General features: G+C 42.1%; 1 protein-coding gene across 1 annotated transcript in view; it reads right to left on the bottom strand.

The window, feature by feature from the left end:
• OTOGL (otogelin like) overlaps positions 1-21,994 on the bottom strand; it is a 145,250-nt gene that overhangs the window by 16,680 nt on the left and 106,576 nt on the right. The window contains exons 42-51 of the mRNA XM_042850786.2: positions 15,654-15,868; positions 9,870-10,011; positions 9,307-9,492; positions 6,880-7,092; positions 4,915-5,019; positions 4,466-4,573; positions 3,519-3,620; positions 2,692-2,796; positions 2,565-2,605; positions 696-759 (exon numbers count right to left, since the gene is read on the bottom strand). Of these exons, the coding sequence (XP_042706720.2) occupies positions 696-759; positions 2,565-2,605; positions 2,692-2,796; positions 3,519-3,620; positions 4,466-4,573; positions 4,915-5,019; positions 6,880-7,092; positions 9,307-9,492; positions 9,870-10,011; positions 15,654-15,868 (1,281 nt within the window). The remainder of the gene's footprint in view (positions 1-695; positions 760-2,564; positions 2,606-2,691; positions 2,797-3,518; positions 3,621-4,465; positions 4,574-4,914; positions 5,020-6,879; positions 7,093-9,306; positions 9,493-9,869; positions 10,012-15,653; positions 15,869-21,994) is intronic.

Below are 21,994 nucleotides of genomic sequence, written 5' to 3'. Positions count from 1 at the left end.
GCTCTCCACCTTCCCCCTCTCTTCCAGAAGCAATGCATTTCTTTTTATGGGCCAACCAATTATGTCCCTCCTAACCCACTTAATCTCCCCCCTTAATCTCCCTTCCGGGGACAGTGCATTCTGACCAAACATTTCTCCCCCAAGCCCCTCCGCCCCAAGTTGGGTGTGGGGGTGAGATTTTTCCCACTCACTAATCCCATATTTAGGGCTGGTGGCTCAGTATCAGCACATACATGAAAGATTTTTGTCCATGTTTTACACTTGATTTGGAATGTAATTGTTAAACTGGATGGGATGGGGACTTTCCTAGTATTTGGAAGGAAAAGAAAGCCTACAACGTAACACCACTTAAAAAAAAAACCCTGAAAAGCTATAAAATGTACAACTACATAATGTCAATAATACTCTTGGCCTGGGGCTGAAGTGAGTCTTCATATTTTCTGCATTTCTCTAATATTTAACCTTGTGATAATCTAATGATATATATATTTAGTCTGCAAATCACAAAAATGTAGCTTTTCGCCAATTAAACTTCTATCTTTAGAATTAACATTGAGACATTATACACTGTAGATATAAAGTCACTTTACCAGCATTTCCATTTTAGAAGGCCAGTATTGACCCATTTCTGCATTGCTTGTGTGCTTTTGTTTAGTCAAACAAAAATTAACAACATTAAAAAGAAAAAAAATTACCACAGATGTACTGCAGGCATCCACAAGCACTATAAATGCTGTCGTCTATTTTTTGAACTTCTCCCTGTGTAGTAAGAAACAGTTTCAGAGTCAAATACATCAAACACAACTTATAAGGCTTACAAGAGACCGCTTTTCTTAAAACATACAAAACTACTGTCACTCCAGCCTAAGCTTTGAGAAAGAGAAAATCACAATCCATTACAATAGACAGCAGATTGTATGGTTGCGAGATGCATTACTGTTAACAACAGCTAAGTGGTACACTTTCTTTTGGTCTGAATATAATGACAGTGTAGCTGAATATCAGTTTTAATTAATAATGACCTGAAGAAGAACTTTGTGTCGCTTGAAACTTCCCTCTTTCACCAACAGAAGTTGGTCTGATAAAATATTACCTTACCCACCTGGTCTCAGTTTTAATTAGTTTATTTTTAACAAAATCTATATTTCCTTTATTTTGGATATACTTTCAAGTGACAAATCCTAGTTATTTTAATAATAAAGATATATCTGGTCATAAAATACAACTTTGACAGCTCTGAAACCTCCTCCATGACTTTAGAATACACCTCTACCTCGCTATAACGCAATCCGATATAACACGAATTCAGATATAATGCGGTAAAGCAGTGCTCCGGGGAGGGCGGGGCTATGCACTCTGGTGAAGCAAAGCAAGTTCGATATAACGCGGTTTCACCTATAATGTGGTAAGATTTTTTTGGCTCCCGAGGACAGCGTTATATCAAGGTAGAGGTGTATTGTCAAAATTCTGATCTACTGTACATCTCTTGTAATTGGTTCAGAATTTGGCCTGTTATGATCCATATTATATTCTTTGAATTATATCCGCATTACATGTTCCTCATATGTAGAGCCCTGCACGGATACAAAATTTATAACCATGGATGCAGATATCTGTGGATATAAAGCGGATATCCACAGAACTGCAGGGCTCTACCAGGAACGGCAGCAGTGAAAGTTGCGGCATGTTGGGCATCTGCTTCCAGGAGTCAGTGCCCTACCTGGGCAGCTCCTCCGGCGTGGCTGTACTGGCCAGCCCTGCCCACTGGCGCAAGCATCAGGCTCATTGGCAGCTGTCCCTGGTCATGCTAGTGCATGCAAGCACACTAGCATGACTAGGGACAGCTGCCATAGCTATCCGCATCAGTGGATATAAATTTTGTACCCATGCAGGGCTCTACTCATATGAGGAAGGGCATGTGATGGGAAAATATGCCTTTCATCACAGTGATAGTTCAGAGTTACATCATTCATTATCATGCATTTTCCAGGTTACAGCAACTATTTTGTTTAAAATAAAATAGAAAATGAGAGAAGAGGACAGTATATCTAAACTCTCATATGTTACAAAGGTCAAAGATATTTAATAACTTTCATAGGAAACATATATAATTAACAAAACAAGCCAACATTCTTCTAGAAACAAAGCATGTTCATAAAGTTGATTTCTTTCAATAATAAAAATTAATTTTGTAACTGGTAAAATTTTAAGCATCTAGATCCTAGTCAGTATTGAACAAAGTAAGATTACATTTTCTTCCCTTCAGTTAGGTCTGCTTAAAAAAAACACAAAATCAAGCTTCTCCAGTGGACTGATGGTAGCAACACAGGATCTAAAATAGGGGGTTACAAGCTAGATTTGGAAGATAGGAGACAGTGTTTCAACACCTCCCCATTTTATAATCCAGGTACTGGCAAATATATGATAGGCAGTGTTGGTAGCCTCAATCCCATAGCCTATGATGACAAACTCAAGGAAGGGACAGAAACAATAGTGCATAAAAAGAAAGAGGGGAATAAAAACACTGGATGTTATTAAGTAACATCTAAGCGAAATTTTCTTACCACTTTACAGGTTGGTATAGTAAAATTTTCACAGCTACATTCTAAGGAGAGAGCAACAAAAGTGTATCAGTCAAAAGACATTAACTTTTATTAATAAGTAACTAGTAGAAGAATGAAAAATAGTTACCACAGTGCCAGTCTGGACAACACTGTCCAGGTACTCTCTCTTTCACAAGTTGCATGTCAGCTGTGCAGTTCAGAAGAGGCACTGAACAAAGGTTCTCATCACAAACTAAATGGGGGGAAATGACATGGATCAACATGTTTTCAGCTCATATTTCCTTAGATAAACTATTCTAACAACATTGAAGGTTTTTCATAGAATTTTATTATCACTATTTAATTGTTAAGGTCAATAGCATTCTTAGCACTGTACAAGGGACAAATAGAGAGACAGGCCAAGATTTCCAAAAGTTATGGATTTTGGTTATCTCAATTTTTGATGCCCAACTTAAATCACCTTAAAGGGTCTTACATTTTTCAAAGTCTGCTGAATGCCAATCATCTGAAAATCTCGCTCCATCAAAGTGACTCAAGTTGGGCACCCAGCAATTGAGGCACCCAAAATCACTAGTAGTTACAGGAGTGCTCTAACTGTATATCTGTAAATAGTTGGTAGATGAGATGTCAGTATACGGTGGCTGACCAGAGGCACAGAGTCACTTCAGCAATGGTGGTGAACAACATTCCACTCCTTGTTGCAATGCTAATGCATGGAGATAGCTGTGAAAACTGAAACTTCTTCAGAGTCTATTAAGGACAAACTGTGAAAGGGATACTGTAATAACTTAGGACATTATACAATACTGAACATTTTATAATACTATATTTTTAACATTTGGATAAATTCAACTTTAGCTGGAAAGTGTTGAATCAGCTGAAAAAAATAAATACTCAGCATATAATATTGACCAGATACAGTAAAACCTTTTAATTAAAAATAGCTAAACTTACCACAATGGTAACGAGGACAACAGGAATGCATGGTGCTAAGATCTACTGTGAGAATTTCCCCCTCATTACATAAAGGAACAGGCTCAATGCAAGATTCACAAACTAAAGTTAAAAAGAATAAACCAAATACAAAGTTTAAAATACATCATCAGAAAGTTGTTACATATGAGTTTTATTCTACCCACATTCTTCTACTGTGCCTACCTGCCAGCCAGCCACCTGGGTATCTAAGAAACTTTTATTGACTAACACGTTCAGACAAAATAGATAATTGAATGTAATGATACAGTAATGGAAGTATCTATTGCTTTGCCTGGTGTTGAGATTTATGCTCAAACTTGCTACATGAACTGAAAAAATGACTGTTGGTGGGCTATAATCTATGAAGCTGCAGACTGAAGGCAAAGGTCACATAGTGCTATAAATGAAATATGTCCAAATATTTTCAGACAAGCCCAATTTCTGAACTTGTGTGTGAGATGCCATAATTCTTTAGTGTGCAGTTCAGCAGTAACATTAAAAAAAGTAACCTAGGAATAAAGGCCCCAAATTGCAAAACAGCACATGCAAGTGGACACTTATAGCTGTAAGTGTCTGCCCAGGCCAATCCTGTGACAGCATTCTCAGGCAACCTTATCAAGTATGCAACTAGAGACCTGTCTTTTCTTATTTGTAAGAAACTTAATAACTTAATAACAGTGGTTCTCAACCTCTAGTCCAAATACTCCTGGGAGGTCTGCAGACTACGTCTAAGGGGTCCACAAAAGACAGACTGAAAACTGACTGAACAGATTCAACAATATATACACAGACAATCGATTTCTAAAGGGGCTTGGCACCTCCATTCAAAATTTTCTAGGGATCCTCAAATGAAAAAAGGTTGAGAACCACTGCCCTATAATATCCTGTCTACCCACAGGGAAGGTAGTATAGTAAAGGCTTCTTACCACATAGATAAGAGAAACAACAAGGATCTTCCTGTTTTGCTTCAACAATAAATTGGTCCTCTCTGCACTCCGGACGGGGAGCATTGGGACATGCTAAGGGATCACATTCTACATAAAAGACAATCAGTATCTCTAATAAAAAGTCACATGAGTAATCCTAAAATAGAAGAAGCTACTTTCCTTAACTTCTTTTTTTTCATTTTCTCGGCTCTTATCTAAACAAAACTAAATTGATTGGAAATCAAAACTGACAGAAAGAACAAATACAAAAATAAGTATAAACCCTAAGGAACAGAGCAGAAACAACCTGAGGAAGAGAATAGAAACATTTCTCATAAGTTATTTACAGTGATCTGTTAATACAGGCAGAATCGTCATCTGGTACAATTACCACAGATAATGTAGGGATGGAAAATATGCTCTTAATCTTGTCTCCATATATCACTTACCACATTGGTATTGTGGACAGCAGGAAAGGGTGCTATAGCCTACCATCAATTTTTCACCATTTTTGCATGTTGGAATAATAGCCTCACACATAGTCATGTTACATTCTGAAAAAAATATATGGTATATGCAAATATTCATGTGTATGAATGTGACTAGACATTACATTTGTTGATAGCTACCTGTAACCACTTGCCAGTTATCTAGAGAGTGAAAATACCAGTTCAGCTATCCCCTTTGCCCTTTATTTCCACAAAAATATTTCATTAAGACATTAAAACAAGCATCTTATGACTAACATATCAGATACTAGAAGCATGCTTCTTTTGGACAGACAGAAAACTAGCATCTGACCATCAACTGACACTAAGCTGCTTTCTGGGAAAACAGGAACATGCCAATGCATGATTCACTTAGAAGAAGCCGTGGTGCAAAGATGTAGAATCATGAAGATTCTAACAAGGCATTCCACTGTGCTGGCAGCTCACTGATGGAAATAGAAAATAAAATAGTTAACTACATAAGAGGAAGAACGGTGTTGTCATTAAGGCAGAGGACACGGGATCAAGGAAATTTGGATTCAGTTCCTGGCTCTGCTAAAGTCTTCTTGTGTTTCTTTGGGCAAGTCTCTCTATCTCAGCTCCCATGTGTAAAACTGTGGTCAGTCAGAACTTCTTCTTTGTCTCACCCTATGACTTGTCTATTTAGATTTTAAACCCTTCTGAGCAGGGATTGTGGACTACTCTGTGTACATAACAAACCTAGCCCTAGGGGACAGCAATCTGTGTTTGGGCCTATTGCTAATACTGTTATCAATAATACTGTTATTTATTATTTGCACAATAGAATACACAATGTGCAACAACTAGGGAGAATTACCTTAGGGTTTGTCTACATGAACATTTATACCATGGCAAGCTGGGGTGTGAATCTATCCCGCACTAGCCTGCTGCAGTCTAACTCTGCTGATGCATGTTAACAGCTTATAGAGCACTTTGCTCTAGTCCTCTTTGGACCAACTCAAAGAACATTAACAAACTGTTAACGTGCATCAAAAGGGTCCACACAGGTACTTACACTGCGGCAGGCTAGTGCAGAGTAGATTCACACTCCAGCTTGCTGTGGTTAATTGTTCATGCAGACAAGCCCATACTCTTCTATTTAAAAGCTCAGCATTGACCCTAGGTGTGAGGACTGTTCTATCGTATCCCTTCCAAGACAGGAATAATCTGCAAACTGTTTAGGAAAGTTTAGCCTATGTAAAATTAGCCTACATGACATAGACTATGTCTACACTAGCACTTTTGGTGGTAAAACTTTTGTCAGTCAGATGTATGAAAAAACACATATGCTCTCCCACCGACATAGCTACCATCGCTTGTTGGAGGTGGTTTAATTATGCCAATGGGAGAGCTCTCTCCTGTCGGCTGAGAACGGTTACATAGGAGACCTTACAGCAGTGCAGCTGCAGTGGTACAGTAGTAAGGTCTCTAGTGTGGACACAGCCTTACAAACCGGAGTCCCATTTTCAAAAGTGACTAAGACAATTAGGAGCGTAAATCCCATTAATTTTCTGAGAAACATTGGGTCCTATGTGCCTACAGGTGTGCCTAAAACTAAACATGTTTGGGCTTGGGCTAGAGACCAAGCTCTGGGACCCCACGAGGGGGGAGGGTCTCAGAGCTCAGGGTCCAGCCTGAGCCCAAATGTCTACACTGCAATTTTACAGTCCCACATCCTGAGCCCCAGGAACCCAAGCCAGCTGATACAGGCCAGCCACTGATGTTTAGTTGCAGGGTAGACATACCCTAAGTCACTTTTGAAAATAGGGTTTTCACTCTTAAGTCAATTAGGCATTTTTGAAAGTTTTACCCTGAACCCTGCCTGTAAATCAATCCATGTCAATAAATGTTTAAACACCGCCTTAGCACTCTTGTTATGGAAAATATGTTTGGCTGCATACATACCGCAAACTTTCTTTGGACAGCAAGCCCTCTCTTCAATGACATTAATGATAACTTCACCTTCCCTCTCACAGACTGGCAGTGGGTCTTCACTGCATTCCGGTTCTATAGCAATAACACTTCCATTCTCCAAACAGTTATACATACAACATCCTTTAATGGACCCATTCCAAACTTCTCCAGCAGAACGAGGCTGTCCTTCATTATCTGTACATGCTAAGGAAGAAAAACATTACATCCTTCAGACCTGTGTTTAGCACAAATTTATTCCGGACTAGTACAAATAATGTGTCAGCTGGAAAACCTCATGGCAAAAAAGGATATGCAATATTTTATCAAGTATTTAATTGAAAGATCTGCATTGTTTTCTAAAACATGATTGATTCTGATACATTGAAAATTACTAATTTAATTGATCTATTCTATTAACAGAAACTCTAGGTGGTATAGAATGCCAGCTCCACTGAATGGTATGATAGCTGATGTGCATAACACCAGAGTTCAAGTTTCTGCACATACTTCCTCTTTGCTTCTGGGAGAAATTCAAGAAGTCAGTGACTAACTTTATAGTCTTGAATTGTCTGGGTCCCAGTTACATCAGAAATTACCTCTCTAATGATACCTCCTTGTCTGCAGTGTAGTTATAGCTGTGTCTGTCCCAGGATACTAGAGATACAAGGTGGGTGAGGTAATATCTTTTATTTGTGGCTCTAAAGCTTCTCTCTCTCACCAACAGAAGTTGGTTCAATGAAAGATATTACCTTGCCTACCTTGTCTCTCTGATACCTCCTCGTGTCATTTAGATCCTCTAAAAAGCATTTGCTGTCATAACCTAGATTTGAATGGCCTGAATCTTTCTACCTCATCCTCACAGAGCCACAAACCCTGAGTAAGTGTCCAAACTCACTCCCTTCATTGAATCTATTTAGAACTCAAAAACAATACCACAAGATAAACTTCAGCCTAAGCTTCCTACCTGCGACTGGCATTTAAAACCATTTGATCCAAATAGACACTGCCATTCCCTTTACACATTGTGGCAGAATTAAATTTGACATAAACGCAGTCATTTTGTGTGTCCAGCCAATATTAGCTGAAAACCAAATACCATATCATTAAAAATAATTGTTAGGACTTTGAAAGGCAAGGCCAAATAGCTGCATGATTGCAGTTTTGCTAATTAGAATGGGAGGATGTGATAGAAAGTTAAGAGACCATGAAAATGGAGGGGAGTACATAAATAGCCAACCTGGATTTTAAGTGCCCCTAACATGTGTTTTATTGTTGTTATAATTAAAAATACTAAAAATGCTTTGCTAATAAAAAATGAGCAATTTGCTAAAGCTAAAAAAAATTGTGACTGGCTAGGGGTTACTAAGGTGACCCACTAGGAGTAACTATAAGTTACGTGCGTTATTTAAGTTAGTTATAAAAAAATTAAGTACAAAAATACACTTTGGAACAGTTCAAGGAAGCTTTTCTTTGAGCAAAGACACATCTCCCCAGCAGGTGGACAAAAGGAGGGCCCGCGAAAGCCTGGCTGTTGATCACTGGAAACCATCTCAAACTTTGGATAACTATAATCTAGGATGCTGTAAACCTGTTGCTACGGCATCTGTGTATGTTCCTGAGACTCAGTGAAAGCACCCTTGTTTGTACCAATCATTTATCAGACTGAGGAGCTGTGTCCCCATTGATTTGTTCCTGACACTGCCTGAAAAAACAGGTTCAGTTACCACAGTTTGGAGTTCTAAAAACCCCAGGGAATGGAGCTAATTATATCCATTTTCCAATATGACTGAGTGGTAATTAGTCTGAATGTTAACACAGGAATATAACTAGAGCTGTCATGGAGGATTCCAGTATTTCTAAGTTTAATTTTGTTTCAACTCAGAATAAAAGCCAAACATTTTAAAATTCTTTGGTTCTGGGGCAGTCTGCTTGGTACGGAGCCCTGGAGCTGCAGGCCCCGGAAGCCAGGGCTGCCAAGGAGCCATGACAGCCTAGAAGCCTAGGCTTCCCAGAACAACCTGGCAGGGACAACCACTGGCCCAAAAGCACCACCAAATTACAAACTTCTTGAACAAAGGGTGGACACAAAGCCACTCAATATAGAGGACAGGAACCATTCTTTGTTTTCTTTCTTGTAAGAGGGGGAACAAGTTGTAGAAACACAGGAAGAACATCCTAGTGGAATGGCCCTTTGACCAAGAATAGGGATTGCACCAAGGACCTCCACAGCTAAAAGCATGAATCTCTACAGCTTTAGCTAGAGAGCCAAGTGCCGTATCTGGGGCTGTAACAGATTCACATTCTCTGGTGACTGGGCAAAGATAGGGTACATAACTTACTATGAGATGTCAATATAACCCACCAGTTAGTGGGTTATATTAACATACCTACTCAGCCACTCTGCTCAGCTTTACTTACCACATTTTTCTTCAGGTATGCAGAGGTCAGAGTCTGTTCTATGAAGAATAGTTCCATTTTTACACACACAGTCTTCTCTTAAATAGGAGCATGGGGATTCTTCATAGAACCATTTATTTAGGCACGTTTTGGCTGCACAGGGTTGCACACAAGGTTGGTATTCCTTGCCATCAGGACAACCCAGAGCTACAAGTCACACACACAGAGGAAATAAAGTATTGCTTTCATTTTCAAAAGGAGAAAATATGTAGTAAGAGCAATATTTCTATATCATAAAAAGCATATTTTTTACATTTTTAGCAACATAAATTACAAAATTATGCTTTAGGAATACATATGACTAATTCAGTCAAGATTAGAATTAAGTTATAACATATTTAATGAAAGACATCACTTTAGAGTTTTAAGAAATTTTACCATGACTTAACAAGGCTGTGATTGAAAGGGCAAATCTTCTGACAATAATATGTAAAAAGAAAAAATTGCTAGCTAGTATGCAAGACACAGAAAGCTTGCAGTGATAGGAAATTATGTCTGGAGATAGAATAGTGTTATTTACTTACAACAGTAATCCGGTGTCCTCCACTTAATGCAGATATTATGTTTGTTGCACAAAGCCACATATGCAGAAAGTGCATCACATTCATAATTCCAAAAGTAAGTATTGTTGATCCACATCTTCTCACAAAAGTCCTGTGGTGAAACCTAGAATTACATTTTAATTGAGATTTAATGAGGACAGCTTTTTGTAATCAAAGTTGCTAATTAATTACAAGAAATATTACCACTGTAGGGGGAAAAAATCATCAACGATCCCTGGCTGACAGGAAGTCAATATCTTTTCTGTTTCTGATCACTACTTCTATGATTCTACGCCCTCCCCAATTTTATATGCTCACTATTAGGCAGTTTTGTTACAGATCCTTCTTCACTTTTGAATTTTGTTTCATTTAACTTCTATGAAGCACATAATATATTCCATCCTCTCTGGCTCTGCCAGTTTCATGTGCACATGAGAGAATAAACTTCATTCTGGCTGAGGCAAGCATTCCTGGCTTTGACACAATGTCAAACACTGATGCAGCTCAGAAATGGAGCACACAGGTTCAATGCATCAGTGCTCCTGACAGCTCTGTAAGGAGTGGTGTTCAGAACCCAATGGTTTTGTCATGTATTTTGACTACCCGACCTTCCTCTGAACTACTAGAAGCTAAAGACATCAAAGTGTATAAAGCAAAGACTACCCCCACCTTTTCCCTCTTGCTGCCAAATTGCTTTCCACAGCTCCCTCCTCTCTTGCCCCTGTCAGGTTTCTTCAGATGACACCTACCAAAATGTCACTCAATTTTTCTCCTCAGCCCATTCCTTCAATCAGATTTCCCTCCATTTTCTCCCTTCATATAGGAGCAGGGGCAAAGACAGGAAACATCTCTGGAGCTTGAAGGAAGGGGTTGAGCTGCCTATGATGCTACTCACAGTTGGCTGGTCTACAGTCAAGCAGATTTACAGGGAAGGGCAGAGCAGGGCAGAACAAACCACAGAGAAGGAGAGGTAGGAAAGAACAAAAATAAAATCAGGAATTGGAATCTGGACCTTTGCTCCTACTCTGAGAAAGCACCAGATGGAAAAGAAGTCTTGAGGCTTGTCTGCACAGTCCAGCAATGCACACCATGGGGGAGTGAGTTGTAAAGTGCTCTAAAGTATAGACCCCGCTGATGTGCTCTAAAAGTACTCATTAACGTATTCCTGTTTCATATGGCCATAAGTGACATGTGTGTGTATGGGGGGGGGGGGGAATGCAGGGTCACATTCCCCCCAGATTTCTTCCAAGCATAGCTGAGGGAGATGTGTCTGGGAAAGGCACCAGCACTGAGCTCTTCCACTGAGCCCCACTAGGTGGCACCCAGGGCAGGGATTTGAGACCAACTGGTAGCAGCTGCAGTTACTACAGCTCAACAGTGGATCCAGCCTGGGGTGCATGTGCCAGGATGCAGAAGGGAGCTCAGGGCAATGTAGGAGGAGAGAGGCAGTAGGGTCCGGGGGCACTGGGGATGTTGGAGGAATACAAGTGCAGTTCCACTGAAACTGACAATGATATTTTATTTCATTTTTTTCCTAAAGGCTCTAATCCAGCAGAGTACTTAACTGTGCTTAAATCCAAGCACTTGAGCAGTTCTATTGATTTCAATGGGACTAATCACATGCTTATAATTGAGCATATGCTAATGAGTTTGTTAGATTGGAACCTTAATATTAAAATATATTATAATAAATAGTAAGAACTGGAAAGTCACACTTGTATCTTGTAATATTAATAACAAAAGTGGGTCAGTTGTGAAGCTTCAATCCAAATTCAAGTTCCTAAACTTCAGATACAAACCCAAGCCACTTCACAAGAGTGTTGGGATTTGGAGTTCTGAATTGGTCCATCACATAAATAAACCTGAACTGTGAATCATAGAATTGTAGAACTGGAAAGGGCCTCAAGAGGTCATCTAATCCAGTCTCCTGTACTCATGGCAGGACTAAGTATTATCTAGATCCTGACAGGTGTTTGTCTAACCTGCTCTTAAAAATCTCCAATGACAGAGATTCCACAACCTCCCTGGGCAATTTATTCCAGTGCTTAACTACCCTGACAGTTAGGAAGTTTTTCCTAATATCCAGCCTAATATATTCTAATATTCCCTTTGCTGCAATTTAAGCCCATTGCGTCTTGTTTTATCCTCAGATTAAGGAGAACAATTTTTTCCCTCCTCCTTAAAACTACCTTTTATGTAGTTGAAAACGGTTACCATGTCCCCTCTCAGTCTTCTCTTCTCCAGACCAAACAAACCCAAATTTTTCAATCTTTCCTCAGGGTCATGTTTTTCTAGACCTTTAATAATTTTTGTTGCTTTTCCCTGGACTTTCTCCAATTTGTCAAGAAGAGACATCATAACTACCAGGAGGGTTCGCATGATATTTCTGGTACTTGTGATGCCCAAGGCTGCCAAAGTCTCCCTGTAAAGCCAGAAGAGAGAGCAGATTCAAACAGAGGGGGGAAATAATTGTATATGGTTAAATTAGAACCGATTCCTGACATAATTACTGGATGCTGATATTATCACAAGAGCTCTAAAAGATCATATCAACGGATTGGTTTGCAAATATCTCTGTTCCTCAAATTGATAGACTGTGTCAGAGCAACCCAGAGCTTCTTCATGTGTAGCTCTCTTTTAGAACAGTCTCCATCTGCTATTACATAGCATTGTAAATAAAACATGATTAAAGGTCTAGAAAGTATGATCTATGAGGGAAGATTGAAAAATTGGGTTTGTTTAGTCTGGAGAGGAGAAGACTGAGAGGGGATATGATAACAGTTTTCAAGTACACAAAAGGTTGTTACAAGGAGGAGGGAGAAAAATTGTTGTTCTTAACCTCTGAGGATAGGACAAGAAGCAATAGGCTTAAATTGCAGCAAGGGAGGTTTAGGTTGGACACTAGGAAAAACTTCTTAACTGTCAGGGTGGTGAAGCACTGGAATAAATTGCCTAGGGAGGTGGTGGAATCTCCATCATTGGGGATTTTTAAGAGCAGGTTGGACAAACACCTGTCAGGGATGGTTTAGATAATACTTAGTCCTGCCTTGAGTGCAGGGGACTGGACTAGATGACCTCTCGAGGTCCCTTTCAGTTCTATGCTTCTATGACATCAAAACTAGCTCTAGAAATCAAAACTCCTTTGTCTGTTGAATGCGTGCCCTGAACCCTGCGGCATACCACCAGAACCTTTAAATTGTGTCTCCCCTTCTTCCCCATCAGCAGTTACCAGTCACCTCCACAAGGAGCAGGTAGAGAGCAGCACTTTAGAGTGCTCTACAATTTACATCCTTCTGGTGCACGCACCATGTAGGCAAGCCCTTGGGAGTGAGCAAGATTGTACAATCATATTTCCTTCCTCATAAACTTATTTTCTCATTCCTCTTCCCCTGCAAACCATGCCTACCTCTAGTGGCAGCTGATGTACTGAACTATGTCATTACTAGAAGTATTGAAAATAAACACTGTCTGTAAGGATATCACAAGGGTAGGAGTGACTAGACTAATGTCTATGTGACTCAGATACTTCTGTAAGTCTGAACTGGATGCTATTACATTTAATAGAACCATTAGGCCTTCACTCCAAGCAACATGCTTCTTGATCATGCACTAAACACAACCCTTTCTGATATAGGCGTGCGCACGGGGTGTGCCAGGTGTGCCTAGGCACACCCTAATGCCCTGCGCTCTGGCTGGGAAGGCTGTTCCTCTCCCCTCCCCTCCTCAGCTGTTTGCGGGGCAGGCTCAGATCAACTGCTCCCTGCTCCAGCAGGGGCTGAGTGAGTCTCAAAAAAAAAAAAAAAAAAAAAAAAGCCTTAGGGTTAAGTGTGGGCGGGAGTGCGGGGCTATCAGCAGCAGCACAGCCAGCCCCTGCTTAGCTAGGGCCCGCCCCGCACCTCTTGGGCTGGTGGCCATGGCATCCACATGTATGGCTGCTCCCTGCCAGCCAGGCTTGACTCCGGCCACAGCAGGCAGCAGGTGACCCACGGGAGCCCAGCTAGGCTAGGGCTGGGTGCAATGGGAGAAGAAGTTCCAAATACCGGCAGGAGCCACGCGGAGGTGGGGGAAGAGAAGCCCTGGACGGGGCTGGAGCCATGTGGGGGGGAGGGAGTGGGGTTGGAGGAGAAGCCCGGACCCAGACAGGAGCTGCACTGGAGGGGGAGGAGAAGCCTGGACCCCAGCAGGAGCTGCACGGGGGGGAGGGGGAGAGGAGCCACCCTGGGGCAGGGAGGAGAAGCCCTGGACCCTGACAGAAGATGTGGGGTTGAAGTCCCTGTCTCGGGAGCCCCAGCCACCCTAGTGGCAAAAGTTGCAGGGCTGAAGCCCTGCCCCCACTCTGTGTGGAGCTGGCCTGAGCCCCTCTCTCTCCCATCCCCCCCTGTGGAGCTGGGGCTGTGCGCTTCCGCAGGGAGGATAGGAGCCTCATCTCATGCTAAGAGGTCCAGGGCCACGGGGGTTGGATAAGGGGTGAGGGCAGTCAGGGGACAGGGAGCAAGGTGGGTTGGATAGGGGGTGGGATCCCAGGGGTGGTGGTTAGGGGCAGGGGGTCTCTGGAGAGGGCAGTCAGGGAGCAGGGGGGGTTGGATGGGGCATGGGAGTCCCGGGATCTGTCAGGGGGCGGGGGGTGGATAGGGGTCAGGGCAGTCAGGGGACAGGGAGCAAGGAGGGTCCGGGGGGGGCAGTTACGGTGGGGGGGGTTTCTGGAGGGGGTGGTCAGGGGACAAGGAGCTGGGGGGGGTTGGATGAGTTGGGAGTTCTGGGGGGGGGGCTGTCGGGAGGCAGGGGTGTGGAGAGGGGTTGGGGGAGGCAGGGAGTGTTGTATGGGTCGGGAGTTCTGGGGGTCCTGTCAGGGGCGGGGAGTGGTTGGATAGCCGTGGGTGTGGATAAGGGTTGGGTCAGTCAGAGTACAAGGAGCAGGGAGGGTTGGGAGTACTGAGGGGAGCAGTCAGGGGGCGGGAAGTAGGAGGGAGTGGATGGGGGGCAGGATGGGGGCAGGGTTCCCTGGGTGCACACCCTAATGAAATGGGATGCACTCGCCTATGATTTCTGAACAATACTTCAGTGTTAGGCTGATGCTGTGGAATCTCTACCTTTTAGATGTTCTTTTCAAGTATGGCATGGTACTTCCAGGAGTGACATGGTGGTCCACACATTCACAGCTTGTCTTCACTGTATTGTTAGCTCAAACTAGTACACTCAAGTTACTCTATTCGAGCCAGGCTAGTTCCAGAGAGAATAATCATGCTGAAGCTACACAGGCAGCTGATGAGGAGTTGTAACTCGAGCTGCTATATTCCCACTGCATTACTAGCTTCAGCAGCACTTGAGCTTCAACTCATCCTCATCTACCTTGCCCTCCAGGCTGGGTAGCTAGAGCTTAAAGCACCACCAATTAGCTCAAGCTAGATATGTGTGTGGATGGACAGGAGTTGGATTAGGGGCAAAACCTGAGGTACAGCTCAAGCTAACAATGCAGTGAAGACAAGTCATCAGAGATTTGCAGGTAAGGAGACCATCTGGGTTAGCCATGAGCAACATGGAGGAGGAATTAATTCAGTCAGTCCCTTCACTAAACACTGGAAGCAAGTGAAATGTAAAAAGAAGCATTATACATTATATTTTTATTTCAGAGTAGCAGCCGTGTTAGTCTGTATCCGCAAAAAGAAGAACAGGAGGACTTGTGGCACCTTAGAGACTAACAAATTTATATTTTTATTATAAATTTAATTAATTTAGACTTGGAACTGCCTATTTCTTTGTACTTACTTTTTTGTGACATGGGACAAAAACTCTTCTGTTTAACAGCTCCATACAGTAAGTGCAGTTATCTTCAGTACAATTTCTTACTGGCCTCCTGGTTGTTACATCAACTGATTTCTCAATTTCCCAACTTTTAATAAATGCTTCAATTTCTTCCATATTTGTAATTATAGTCCTATTTTGCATCTTGAGGTCATCAACTGGGTCTCCATTACACACACCTTAAAACAGTGCATCATATTTAGTGAATAAATATAGTACATTTGTTCTTCAATTAAAGAAAAGTGCAAATGCTAAAGTAATGGTAACATTGGATCAAATCGTTTGTAAACAATTTTATTTGCAACAGCCTACTGCATTTGCAAAAGTTAGAATTTCCTAAATATGGTTTTAATTTTTATTGGGCACACTGTCACATCAACAATATTTTAGCTAGACAGACAGATCTTACAGTTCAATTAAAAACTTTCTCAGATGTGGATTAATTGAAAATAACTGGTACTAAAATATGTCAGAGGCAGAATGGCAAACTCTCTCAGATTGTGCCAGATTCTAACACCCTTACTCACTAATTCCACAAGTTCAATTACACTGCTCTACAGCCAAAATGCTTCTGAAATAAATGTAGTCAAACTTTACTAATTCTGGGTCACTGAGAACAAAAATGATGCTTAAAATTGTTGATTAGCTCTAGTTTTCAAGATATGCTACTGGGTCAGTATATACGACCCTTGACTTGGGAATGGCGGAGGATAAGTGAGTTATAAAGGGAAGGGATCTCAATTTAAACCAGAAATGACTAAAATACATCTTTGACTGGATCTATGAATAAATCTATGACTGGGTTTGGACAGTACTTGCTTTTTAGGCAAAACAATGAATGATGCAATCTGAAGCTAGTATTGCGTCATGCATGATATGAATTGCACCATGTTATTCCTAGAAGTCATGGATGATGCAATCATAACGAAGCTTACATCACTCTGCTGAACAAATTGCCCTCTATCAGCTCTAGAAATCATACAGTGTCGTGCTCTCTTATTTGTCAGTGTTTGATTTTGCAAAGGGACACATTTCTGTTTAGCCAAAGTGAGCAGAGATGCCTCGTACTTGTGTGAACAGTGCAGATAACTTCTGCTATGTTTGTGGTGAAGTGACTTTTGCATCACAAAAGCGCAGTATAACCACTATGGTTAAGAAAGCCTATCACCTTTATTTTGGCTGCAAAATTGGAGACCAGGACAAGAGGTGGGCCCCACACATATGCTGCAACACTTGTGCAACAAATCTTCACCAGTGGTTGAACAGGAAAAGGAAATCTATGCCTTTTGCAGTGCCAATGATTTGGAGAGAGCCAACAGATCATACCAGCAATTGTTACTTCTGCATGGTGCCTCCAGTTGGGAAAGGTGTGTCAAAGAAGAAAAAGTGGATTGTGCATTATCCAAACATTCCATCAGCTATACGCCCAGTACCCCACAGAGAAGGACTGCCGGTTCCTGATGCACCAGAATCATTCTCACTTGAGTCAGATGAGGAAGAGGATGAAACTTCTGGTCCTGAACCATCAATGTCACAGGACCCACATTTTCTCCCATCCTCCTCCTCTGAACCACACCTCATAACACAAGGTGAACTGAATGACCTTGTCAGGGATTTGGAACTACCCAAGAGTAAGGCAGAGCTGTTGGGCTCCAGACTACAGCAGTGGAATCTCCTGGCAGGTGATGTTAGGGTTTCCATGTTCCGTGACTGTCAAAAGGATCTTGTTCCATTCTTCTTCATGGAAGGTGATCCTGTAGCCTGCAACAACATCAATGGTGTGATGGCAGCCCTCAACATTGTTCACGATCCAGATGAGTGGAGACTGTTCATTGATTCATCGAAGACGAGTCTTAAAGCTGTTTTACTGCATAATGGCAATGTTTTGCCATCAATTCCAGTTGGTCATGCAGTCCATATGAAGGAAACCTATGACAACATGAAACAACTTTTGAGGTGCATAAACTATGACCAACATCAGTGGCAGCTTTGTGGCGATTTGAAGGTTGTTGCTCTCTTGCTTGGTCTGCAGACTGGATACACAAAGTACTGCTGTTTTCTCTGTGAATGGGATAGTCGTGCAAGAGATTCCCACTACATCAAGAAAGATTGGCCACTCCGACAGTCATTGGAGCCTGGGAGGAAAAGTGTTCAGCATCCACCACTTGTTGAATCAAGGAAGATTTTGTTACCACCCTTACACATCAAGCTGGGTCTGATGAAGAACTTTGTCAAGGCCATTGGCAAAACACAGGCAGCTTTCAAGTACCTCCGTGGAAAATTTCCAAGGCTAAGTGAAGCTAAGATAAAGGAAGGTGTCTTTGTTGGTCCTCATATTCGTGAACTTCTTCGAGATGATGCATTTGACCATGCACTGCGTGGCAAGGAAAAGACGGCATGGAAAGCCTTCCAGTTAGTGGCAATACATTTTCTCGGAAACAACAAGGCAGACAATTACAGGTTGTTGGTGGAAAATCTCCTCAAGGCATACAAAAGCCTTGGTTGCAACATGTCACATTTTTTGCACTTTCATCTAGATTTTTTTCCACCGAACTGCGGAGCAGTGAGCGACGAGCACGGCGAGCAATTTCACCAGGACATTGCAAGAATGGAGAAACGCTATCAGGGCAAATGGAGCCCGTCAATGCTTGCAGACTATTGCTGGACAGTGACAAGAGATGCTCCATTTAATGAATACAAGAGACAAGCCAAGAAGCGTCAAGTAGACACTGAATAGGACTAAACTATGTACATAATGTTTTTTTGCCTTTTGGTTCATAATAAATTTTATTTATATAACCCTTTTACCGATTTTTAAAGTGTTACATGAACAGGACAGGTGAAATATTATCATGTAAAGCAACCATAAACACATGAAAAGACCTAGGTTTACAATTTATGATTAAAATTCTACTATCTACACAATATACATAGACATAAAATGTAAAAATTTAAATATCTCAGAAACAGTAGCCAGTTGTTTTAATTGTCATATTTGAATTCAGCACATCAAAATACATAATAAATAGCACATTTTATCTCTGAAGCAGACGACTTCTCAAAAATTGTAGACCAGTGTTATTAATTTAAATAAGAGTGCTTATGCAAATAACAGCTCACTGTGACAGACTGCAATATCCTGGACAAACCTTCTTGAATTAAGTTTAACATACCTTTGGAATTCATTGTATTAAAAATGCAAATATGTACTATTGTGGGATTGCATGGAACTTTTTTTAGCAGGAAGACAGGATTAATGCAATCTCTGGGAGATATGAGGAACTTCAAAGCACACTTTGGGAAATGCATATAAAGTGGATTTCCTAGGAAATACTTGGGGGTGAGGGGAATGCAAATACCCACTTCAGATCTATGCTTTTGAAGCTACGCCCTGGAGAGAGGAACCAATTGTTGCTAATTACCTGCTCCTGGCAATCCCAGATCAAAGATCCTTAAACTGTATAAAGGGTGAACTAAACATATCATGAGTGTGCTAGTTCTGAGCTGAGACTCTTATGAACTTGTCACCACAAGAGACCTCTTTGGTAAGGTTTGAAGACTCACTTGCCAGAACCCATATGGAAGACGGGGGTTGGGAGGGGCAGAATCTCTGATAAATTTATTAGCAGGTGTATAGGTTCTTTTATTGTTTTAATATGTTTTTCTGTAGTGCTTTTACACTAAGAATAAACTAGGGTTGCATAGGAAGTGCTGTGTGGTAACTTAGAACTGTGGATAGGTACATTTTTAAACCTCTGAATAGAAAGTAAGCAGGCTTGCTTAAGCAGTGTCTCTTGCTGGGAATAATGCAGGGTACTGTCCAGCCTGCAGATACCCCGGTCAGAAGGGAGACAGATGGGTGTCTCCACCCAAGAGAGGCAACGGCCAGGTACTCCAGAAGCCTGAGAAGGGAGCTCCTGCTCTACCACTAAGGGGAAACACAGGTGTCCTGAACTGTGGCACTCACCATGGGCAGGAAAGAGCTCATAATCTGGCACAGTATTTTGATTTATCTCAACATTTCTAAACGCTATAGTTATCAAAAGTAATTTTTAAAAAATTGAATAAATTGCTTTCTTTACCACAAATACTTGTGTTACTTGATTTCTCAGTGCAGAAAGATGCATCTAACATTTTAAAAATTAACGTTCCCTATTCTCTTATGAATTTGGTATTGTACGGAGAGATAACAGATGCAATTTCCATACTCAAAGACAGGTATTTAGAAATCACTGAAATATCTTCCTATAAATATATATTATACAAAGTCAACAATAAAATGGTAGAATTTGAATCTTTATGGATGGAGTTTGATTTAGCAAATAAGTAGCAGAGTTCTCTACAGCCAAGGTGACACTGAATATTTTTGATTGGGAAATGGGCAGCTGGGGTTCCTATGTCTTTTTATTATTATCTATTTTTTTTTGTTTCCTTTTCTTCCCAGGCCATAAGCACTTTTTAATTTCCTCTTGAGTTATTATGGACTTTTAATTTGTGTTTACGTGTTTTTAAAGTCCTGCTAGGCATGATTTGTGTCTTGAGAGCTTCCTGATGTGTCTGGATGTAAAAGAAATTTGTCATTATGGTGCAATTACAGTAGCTGGATGATTTCATTGTCAAACTCTACAAATTTTGCTTCATACAATTTAAACACCAAAATCTCATTTAAAATGTGATTTAACATGCATGTATGTTGATGATAAACAAAGTCCAAATTACCCACTATGTAGATTATTTCCGCACCATAAACTTCACAAGTTTGGATTTATAGGTGATATACACGGGAGTTTTGCCATTGACTGCAGTGAAACCAGGACTTCACATGTTCTTTCCTTCAGGTAATAGGGTTCCCTATAACTCTCTTCTTGACCCTGACTACTCAGCACCTCCACGTCAACCCCCATGGCAGTAAGGTTTGTGATATGGTGTCCCCTACTGTCATTGCCTACCTATGCGGACAAAGGTCACATCATGAAGGGGCAACCCACACTAATCAATGCTGAAATTAATTGATGCTTGGAAGAATCATAGTGTGTGGTGTGGCAGATTACTGGGCCATCTGTCTTTAACCCTCTCCCTCCCAAGTCATGAATCCATATCATCATGCAGCTCCTAGGGGAGGTTTTCATGGGATTGGAAGAAAGGTAAAGCATGCACCAGTAGTATAAGGGCCCTACCATCAATCAAACCCTAACCCCGCCCCTTGACCCCCTTGGCCCCTCCCATCTGTCACCGGAAGTCCCACCCCAAGGGGTATTACTTCCGGGGTCAAGGTGCCACCTGGCCGGAAGCTAGGTGTGTCATGTGACCCCTCTAAGAACTCCTCCCACCACCCTCTACCAATCAGGAGGGGTTTTGTCCCGATAGGACCGCCCCGAGAGGAGATTTTGACCAATTAGGGTGACTTCCGGGGCGGGGTGACCCGTCCGGAAGCGGGTCGTGTGACCCCTCTAAGAACTCCTCCCACTGCCCTCTACCAATCAGGAGGGGTTTTGTCCCGATAGGACCGCCCCGAGAGGAGATTTTGACCAATTAGGGTGACTTCCGGGGCGGGGTGACCCGTCCGGAAGCGGGTCGTGTGACCCCTCTAAGAACTCCTCCCACCAACCTCTACCAATCAGGAGGGGTTTTGTCCCGATAGGACCGCCCCGAGAGGAGATTTTGACCAATCAGGGGGACTTCTGGGGCGGGGTGACCCGTCCGGAAGTGGGTCGTGTGACCCCTCTAAGAACTCCTCCCACTGCCCTCTACCAACTAGGAGGGGTTTTGTGCCAAAAGGACCGCCCGAGAGGAGATTTTGACCAATTAGGGAGACTTTTGGGTTGGGGTGACCCCTCCGAAAGGGAGTTGTGTGACCCCGCTAAGAACGCCCCAAGGCCCTCCGCCAATCAGAGTGCAGCACCATTACCCCATAAGTCCCAGCGCCAGACAGAGGAGGCGGCCATCTCTTACCAAGGACACCTGCTTTCGAAAGCGCGGAGAGGAAACATGGCCTCCTTTACCACTCCCGTGAGAACTTCGGACTTTGTTTTAGCCCCGGTCTTTGACCGTCCGCGGAGAAAGCGCTACATCAGCGACAGTTCTGAGGAGGACCCTTTGATGCAGCCGTTGATGGATACGGCGGAACCCGACCCCGAAACCCTCGTGAGAGAGCCCGATGAACGTGACGGCCTCTCTTTGTCCACCCCCTTAGAGGTGGAAGGCGATCGCGGCTCGGGGGAGGAACCGACGGACAACGCGAACGGAAAAGACGGCGCTCAGGTAAATGAATGCTTAAGAAGCGGTGGTTGAGGAGCCTGGGTTGC

The sequence above is a fragment of the Chrysemys picta genome, chromosome 1 (genome assembly GCF_011386835.1).
Source record: "Chrysemys picta bellii isolate R12L10 chromosome 1, ASM1138683v2, whole genome shotgun sequence".
In the NCBI taxonomy this organism is placed as follows: domain Eukaryota; kingdom Metazoa; phylum Chordata; order Testudines; family Emydidae; genus Chrysemys; species Chrysemys picta.
Note: the sequence above shows the minus strand (reverse complement) of the source record. Positions and strands in the feature narration are given on the sequence as shown.